Here is an 8,653-nt window from a genome sequence, read left to right as displayed (position 1 = left end):
ATTGGATTTGGTTGGTTGGATTGGTTTGGATTGGTTTGGATTGGTTTGGTTGGTTTGGAATTGGTTTGGATTGGTTGGATTGGTTTGGTTGGTTTGGATTGGTTGGATTGGTTGGATTGGTTTGGATTGGTTTGGGATTGGTTGGATTGGTTTGGATTGGTTTGGTTTGGTTGGATTGGTTTGGATTGGATTTGGATTGGATTGGATTGGATTTGGATTGGATTTGGATTGGGTTTGGATTGGTTTGGGTTTGGTTTGGAATGGGTTTGGGTTGGGGTTTGGATGGGCTTTGGATTGGTTTTGGATTGGTTTTGGTTTGACTTTGGATTGGTTTGGATTGGTTTGGATTGGATTTGGATTGGGATTTGGTTTGGTTTGGATTTGGTTTGGATTGGTTTGGTTGGTTGGATTGGTTGGTTGGTTGGTTTGGAATGGATTTGGTTTGGATTGGATTGGATGGTTGGTTTGGATTGGTTTGGATTGGTTTGGATTGGTTTGGATTGGTTTGGATTGGTTTGGATTGGTTTGGATTGGTTGGATTGGTTGGTTGGTTTGGTTGGTTGGATTGGTTTGGATTGGTTGGATTGGTTTGGATTGGTTTGGTTGGTTTGGATTGGTTTGGATTGGTTTGGATTGGTTTGGTTGGTTTGGTTGGTTTGGATTGGTTTGGATTGGATTTGGTTTGGATTGGTTTGGATTGGTTTGGATTGGATTGGTTTGGTTTGGGATTGGATTTGGTTGGATTGGTTTGGATTGGTTTGGTTGGTTTGGATTGGTTTGGATTGGATTTGGATTGGTTTGGATTGGTTTGGATTGGTTTGGTTGGATTTGGATTGGTTTGGATTGGTTGGATTGGTTTGGATTGGTTTGGATTGGTTGGATTGGTTTGGTTTGGATTTGGGTTTGGATTGGTTTGGATTGGTTTGGATTGGTTTGGATTGGTTTGGATTGGATTTGGATTGGTTTGGATTGGTTTGGGTTGGTTTGGATTGGTTTGGTTGGTTTGGATTTGGTTTGGATTGGTTGGATTGGTTTGGGATTGGTTTGGTTGGTTTGGATTGGTTTGGATTGGTTTGGATTGGTTTGGATTGGATTTGGATTGGTTTGGATTGGTTTGGATTGGTTTGGATTGGTTTGGTTGGATTTGGATTGGTTTGGATTGGTTTGGATTGGTTTGGATTGGTTTGGTTTGGTTTGGTTGGTTTGGTTTGGTTTGGATTTGGTTTGGATTGGTTTGGATTGGTTTGGATTGGTTTGGTTGGTTTGGATTGGTTTGGATTGGTTGGAATGGTTGGAATGGTTTGGTTGGTTTGGATTGGTTTGGATTGGTTTGGTTGGTTTGGATTGGTTTGGATTGGTTTGGTTGGATTGGTTTGGATTGGTTTGGATTGGTTTGGATTGGTTTGGTTGGTTTGGATTGGTTTGGATTGGTTTGGATTGGTTTGGATTGGTTTGGATTGGTTTGATTGGTTTGGATTGGTTTGGATTGGTTTGGATTGGTTTGGATTGGGTTTGGATTGGTTGGTTTGGTTGGTTTGGATTGGTTTGGATTGGTTTGGATTGGTTGGATTGGTTTGGATTGGTTTGGATTGGTTTGGATTGGTTTGGATTAGTTTGGATTGGTTTGGATTGGTTGGGTTGGTTTGGATTGGTTTGGATTGGTTTGGATTGGTTTGGATTGGTTTGGTTGGTTTGGATTGGTTTGGATTGGTTTGGATTGGTTTGGATTGGTTTGGATTGGATTGGATTGGTTTGGATTGGTTTGGATTGGTTGGACTGGTTTGGATTGGTTTGGATTGGTTTGGATTGGTTTGGTTGGTTTGGATTGGTTTGGATTGGATGTGGATTGGTTTGGATTGGTTTGGATTGGTTTGGATAGGTTTGGATTGGATTTGGATTGGTTTGATTGGTTTGGATTGGTTTGGATTGGTTTGGATTGGATTTGGATTGGTTTGGATTGGTTTGGATTGGTTTGGATTGGTTTGGATTGGTTTGGATTGGTTTGGATTGGTTTGGATTGGTTTGGATTGGTTTGGATTGGTTTGGTTGGTTTGGATTGGTTTGGATTGGTTTGGATTGCATTTGGATTGGATTGGATTGGTTTGGATGTGTTTTGGATTGGATTTGGATTGGATTTGGATTGGATTTGGATTGGATTTGGATTTGGATTGGATTTGGATTGGATTTGGACTGGATTTGGATTGGATTTGGATTGGATTTGGATTGGATTTGGATTGGTTAGGATTTCGTCTGTTCTTCTGTTCTTCTGTTCTTCTGTTTTTCTGTTCTTCTGTTCTTCTGTTCTTCTGTTCTTCTGTTCTTCTGTTTTTCTGTTCTTCTGTTCTTCTGTTCTTCTGTTTTTCTGTTCTTCTGTTCTTCTGTTCTTCTTTTATTCTGTTCTCCTGTTATTCTGTTCTCCTGTTCTTCTTGTATTCTCCTGTTCTTCTTTTATTCTGATCTTCTGTTCTTCTGTTCTTCTGTTCTTCTGTTCTTTTGTTCTTCTGTTCTTCTGTTCTTCTGTTCTTCTGTTCTTCTGTTCTTCTGTTCTTCTGTTCTTCTGTTCTTCTGTTCTTCTGTTCTTCTGTTCTTCTGTTCTTCTGTTCTTCTGTTCTTCTGTTCTTCTGTTCTTCTGTTCTTCTGTTCTTCTGTTCTTCTGTTCTTCTGTTCTTCTGTTCTTCTGTTCTTCTGTTTTTCTGTTCTTCTGTTCTTCTGTTCTTCTGTTCTTCTGTTTCTCTGTTCGTCTGTTCTTTTGTACTTCTGTTCTTCTGTTTTTCTGTTCTCCTGTTCTTCTGTTCTTCTGTTCTTCTGTTCTTCTGTTCTTCTGTTCTTCTGTTCTTCTGTTCTTCTGTTCTTCTGTTCTTCTGTTCTTCTGTTCTTCTGTTCTTCTGTTCTTCTGTTCTTCTGTTCTTCTGTTCTTCTGTTCTTCTGTTCTTCTGTTCTTCTGTTCTTCTGTTGTTCTGTTCTTCTGTTCTTCTGTTTTTCTGTTCCTCTGTTCTTCTGTTTTTCTGTTCTTCTTTTCTTCTGTTCTTCTGTTCTTCTGTTTTTCTGTTCTTCTGTTCTTCTGTTCTTCTTTTATTCTGTTCTCCTGTTATTCTGTTCTCCTGTTCTTCTTTTATTCTCCTGTTCTTCTTTTATTCTGATCTTCTGTTCTTCTGTTCTTTTGTTCTTCTGTTCTTCTGTTCTTGTGTTCTTCTGTTCTTCTGTTCTTCTGTTCTTCTGTTCTTCTGTTCTTCTGTTCTTCTGTTCTTTTGTTCTTCTGTTATACTGTTCTTCTGTTCCTCTGTTCTTTTGTTATTCTGTTCTTATTTTCTTCTGTTCTTCCGTTCTTCTGTTCTTCTGTTCTTCTGTTCTTCTTTTCTTCTGTTCTTCTGTTCTTCTGTTCTTCTGTTCTTCTGTTAATATTTTCTTCTGTTTTCCTGTTCTTCTTTTATTCCGTACTTGTGTTCTTTTGTTCTTCTGTTTTTCTGTTCTTCTTTTCTCCAGCTGATTCTAATCAAATAATTACAATTTGAAAATAAAATTGTACTCTTGGAGTTCATGTCCGCCTGATTGATTTATTGGATTTGTTTGTTTCAATTTTCTCATGTTTCACTTCTATTCTCTATTTACAGCCGGCTACAGCTACCCAGTTGACTGGTGGTCCCTGGGCATTGTTGCCTACGAGATGCGCTCAGGAATACGCCCGTTCGTGGTCCACTCGTCGACGCCCCTTGTGGAGGTGAAAAACGTTCTGAACACCCAGCCGCACTTTCCCCGGAACTGGAGCGACAACTTTATCGATCTGCTCGGCAAGGTAGGAAGTAATTAAATAATAAACACAAACAAAGCTGCTTACCGACGCCCGGTGGATGGGGCTTGCAATATTGTTTCCTGAGAATCATTGCAAAGGCACACAAAGCGCCAACAATTACTTTCCAACAAATTATAAATAACCCTGGAGCAGTTGCACTGGCGGAACCATAGTCCGTACGAAGTCGCTCCGGTGCATTGAAACGCAATTATCTGCAATTATTTTCCATTTCCGTAATTCATGAACCTTGATTATCTTTACCTCCCGGTACCTTTGGCATTCCTGTTGCAATGTTGGCTTCTCGAGTAACAATCGTGCACGGTGGCAAATCGAAAGACGACGAGCACTGTGAATCCTGCCACAGGAAATCACCTCCATTGTGTGCCTAAACTTCGTCGTAGACTGACAGGAAGGTAGCAGCAAATGCAATTGTTGCACTTGATCCGCCCAAGCCACGCGATGTGTTCAACTTCTCCATAATTACCGTTCGCAGTCGGCTGTTGCGAGTTTCGTTGGCTTCCGTTTGAATTGTTGCGCCCTTCTCCGATATAAATGGCTTTGGGCAATGGAAGGTAGATGTTCACGGTCGCTTCTGGGAATTAAATTATGAAGTCGATTTCCGGAAGTTGCGTGCCGAGATAATCAAAGGGATGATAACTTGCGATGAATTATTTAAAGTTGAATTATTTGATAGTTTAATCGGGAAAGTTTTGTATTATGCCAGATGATCAATTTCTTAACGGCATTTTTCTCTTTTTCCGTTCAGCTACTCAACGTCCACCCGGGAGCTCGAATCAGCAGCCAGCGAGAACTTCAGCAAACCAAACTCCTTCGAGGTACCAAATTCGAGCGGATTCTGGCCAAGCAAACGAATCCCTTGTTCAAACCATCGAAGGATCACTTGAACTGCGATCCCAGCCTTGAGCTGGAGGAGATGATCATCGAAACCAAGCCGCTCCACAAGAAGAAAAAACGACTCGCCAAGCAGCGGTCCATCCATCGGGACAGTCAAAACGCGAACCAGGGCCAGCTGAGCCCGCTGGATAGTCAACTGTTGAAGGAGTTCCTGGTGTACAACCGGTTCAAGGAGCAAAAGCGGAAAGCGATGGAGAAGAAGGAAACCGAGTGGCAGCAGGAGCTGGATCAGGCAATGGCCAGCTCAGAGGCAGATGCGACGACCACGGTGGGACGATCGGAGTCCGTTCCGGCCCGTTTGGCCACGATCAGCGAAGCACAGCCGGACAACGGATCGACCAACAATGGTACCGCGCGATCGATCAACAGCAGTGGGGCAAAGCCGGTGTCCAAGCAGGCAGACAGCTTGGACTACATCGATCGGACGCCATCGCCAAAACCGAGCATATAGTAGTAGTGGTGTGGCGCGTTTTACGTTGCGAGATTACGAATGTTTTGTCCGTTGTTTGTTTAGGTCGTTGCCTGTGGCGGCATCGAGCGTTGTGATAAATCGAAGGCGTCTCGTGTGCTTTTGGATTCTCGAATTCTGGAGTATATTCAATGTGTTACCCGAGAAAAAAAAATTGTCAGTAATGCGCTCATAGATTGCGATTTGTTTAGAATTTAAAATTCAGTATATTTTGTGTCACGTTTGTAGTTCGGCGCACGAAAATCATACGGAAATAACGAGACTGAGTACATTTAGTGAGATAAACAGCAAACAAAAATTGTCACAGTCCGGCACATATTAGCAACATCTAATGATTAACATCAGTTTCCAGTAGCGTAGAAGCATAGTTCTCAGCATCGGTAAACAATAATCGTCGAAATAACCGGTAGTGTTTAAAAGTAGTAAGAAATACAATCATCACTCGCTAGGCCGCTAGAATGCACACTCACTCACTAAATGACGCACATTACTCGCTGATTGTTCATAGAAGTTGCTACACACACACATGCATATACGATAGGTCACCGAGATATAACCGACAGTAAGCAAAAAACAATCAAGTGTAGGCTTGAACAAGTGGATCAAAACGAATTGTAATCAAAAGGACAAAGTAGGCGATTGTTGACATAGCATTCGACATCCGTCGAGCTTGACGTTGATAAATGAAGGCGCATGTTACTGCAGGGATGCCAGAGAATATTTTCAAACGTCTTCACAGTCGTTTAAATATGTCTTCAAATGTCTTCGATATAAAAATTATTATTATTAGCGAAAAATTTCAAAATCCAATAGGTTTGAAAATTCAATCATGTCCTTGTTTTATAGATGTGGAGTAATGTTTATTTTTTTTTTAATTCAAATTGATAGAATTCAAAAGAATATTCTATAAAATTTTCACGAAATAGTGTATAACGAGTTTCCCCTGGATTTTGTACTGAGTCTGGTTAAAATTCCACCGGATTTTTTAACTGAATTTCCATGTGGAATTCTTCCAAATTTATTTTTAAAGAATACTCTGTAAGGTTTCAAAATTTACCGTGAAATACTTGAAAAACATCAAAACCAACAAGAATTCCTGTTGGAATACCCAGAGGATTTACTGAAGACACTTCTGGAGAAATTTCTGAAGGAACTTCCGGAGGAATTGCTGGAGGATTTTCAGAAGGAATTCTTGAAGAAACTTGAGAAGGAATTCATATAGGAACTTCGGGATGAATTCCGGAGGGATTTTTTGGAGAAATTTCTGAACGATATTCCTGAGGAATTACTGAAGGAATATCCGATGGAATTCCTGAAGAAATTTCTAGAGAAACTTCCGGAGGAATTCTTGGAAGTAGTTCTGGATGAATTCATGGAGTAGCTTCTTGAGATATAGCTGCAGAAACTTCCGAAAGATACCCTGGAGGAAATACCAGAGAAATTTCGTAGTATACTTCTGGAGGCATTATTGGAGAATCTTTCGGCAACACTCTTGGAGAATCTCCCAGACGAATTCCTGGAGAAACTTCCAAAAGAATTTCTGGGGAAACTTCCGGAGGGATCAGTGGAGGAGCTTAAGCGTGAATTTTTGAAAAATCTGGGGGAACTTTCGGAAGAATTTCTGGAAGAACTTCCGGAGGAATTCCTGAAATAACTGCTGGAGGATTTTTCGGAGAAATTCCTGAAACTTTCGGACAAATTCGTGTAGGAAATTTGGGAGGAATTTCAGAAACAACACTAGAACGATTTTTTGGAGAAATTCATAAAGGATAAAATACTAGAAGAATGTCCAAAAATATTTCTTGAAGAATTACCAAAGGAATTCAAGGAAGAATTTAGCGAAGGTGTGTAATAAGTTTCCTCCGAATATCTTTTAATGTCACTTCTGACAGAATCCAAGTTTCAAAGTGCTAGCGTTTTCGGGGGCACACCACTCGATACGGAGGCGGCGGACAACTGTCATTTTTGTTGTTTCAGCTTTGCTGCGTCTCAGCATGCGTAAAAAAATAAAAATTACAGTTGTGCGTTGCTTCCGAGTTGTGTGCTCCCGAAACATTTTCCTGTAGTAATTTACCATGCAAGATCTGATAAATATCTATTTAACACCAAAACAATTTCAATTTCTTGTCGACATTCGTAATAATTTTCTATGAGAATTAATTGAGGCAAATTTCTTGTGAAAATCAAAAGAGATTTTTTTGTGGGAGCTCAGTAAAACTTGTGGAAATTAAGAAGAATTTCCCGTTCAATATTTGGAGTATTTCCTTTATTTCTTTTTAACGGAAATTATTATAAATTTCCACGATAATTTTAACTGAATTTTCATTTTCAATTCTCTTGAATTTAGAAAAGAAATTCGTCATCGGAAATCACGAAAAATTCTTTTAAATTTTCACTGAGAAGTCTTTCAAAAATCCACGGGAAATTCAAAGAGCTGAATCAACAAAAATGACAGTTGTCCGCCGCCTCCGTATCGAGTGGTGTGCCTCCGAAAACGCGAGCACTTCGAAATTTGGATTCTGTCAGGAGTGACCTTAAAGACGCCGCCAAGAAAAATACAAACGATTGCTACCATCGAGATTTTTTTACCAGCGCACAGCTCAAAGTTAAGTGTGTATGAGGTCTCAAATGCGTTGCAGTTATCAACCGGCTAGTGTGAATGTATTTTATGTTTGAGATTCTAAGCTCGAGACAAAGACTATTATAACTTTTGTAATATTTATATACCTAGTTTACATAGAGGTCGCAGAATTCATAAGCTTATAAGTAAGTAATGAAATTGTATTTTCTATTCGCTGGTTTATTGATTGTCTTCAAGTGTCTTCAAATAAGTAGATAAGTCTTCAAATATTTTGAAAAGTCTTCAAAATATCTTCACGAAATAAATGTCTTCACAAAGATTCAAATGTCTTCAAATTGAAGACATGTCTTCAAATCTGGCATCTCTGTGTTACTGCGATTGAATATTAATCAGTGGGGGAGCCATTGTTGTGCCCCACCATCATCATCGCTTGGCGAGGAGGGACACGTAGTTTGGGTGAAATAATCGTCAATTCGTTTTTTCTGGTAACGAAATCAAAATCGGATCAAATATAAAGGTATAAACTGTTGAGCATTATTTAAACCAGTGAAATGTTTTTGTCCCTGTAATTTATTGGGTGGAACAAAAAGAACCGATCCCGAAACAACAGAGAAAATATAAAAAGTAAATATTCGTAGCAGCGTGAAATTTAATCGTTTTATCGGAATGATACACAACAGAGTGGTTGCAGTTCCATGCAGTGAACGTTCCCCACTTATATGAAAGATAAGGTAAGTGGTTTCATTTCCAACCTGAAATTCCCTACTGTTCAATCTTACTAATTTATTAGCAAAGCGCAGCTTCGGTACGTTTGGAATTGGTCACGGTACTCTGCATATATTCGATCGTTAATCGAATTTGCAGCAGCCAGCTGCCGCTTCACTGGGCATACGTTTCA

At 39.8% G+C, this 8,653-nt stretch overlaps 1 protein-coding gene across 1 annotated transcript; it reads left to right on the top strand.

The window, feature by feature from the left end:
* Nucleotides 1–3,616: 3,616 nt before the first annotated feature.
* On the top strand, nucleotides 3,617–7,043 carry LOC134204344 (serine/threonine-protein kinase 32B-like). Its single transcript, XM_062679172.1, has 2 exons — nucleotides 3,617–3,793; nucleotides 4,557–7,043. Exons 1-2 carry the CDS (start codon nucleotides 3,665–3,667, stop codon nucleotides 5,154–5,156), a joined length of 729 nt encoding a protein of 242 aa, XP_062535156.1. The 5' UTR covers nucleotides 3,617–3,664; the 3' UTR covers nucleotides 5,157–7,043.
* Nucleotides 7,044–8,653: the final 1,610 nt, after the last annotated feature.

Source organism: Armigeres subalbatus, unplaced genomic scaffold (assembly GCF_024139115.2).
Source record: "Armigeres subalbatus isolate Guangzhou_Male unplaced genomic scaffold, GZ_Asu_2 Contig521, whole genome shotgun sequence".
Taxonomy (NCBI): Eukaryota; Metazoa; Arthropoda; class Insecta; order Diptera; family Culicidae; genus Armigeres; species Armigeres subalbatus.
The sequence above is the reverse complement of the archived record's forward strand: the minus strand, read 5'-3'. Positions and strand labels throughout refer to the sequence as shown.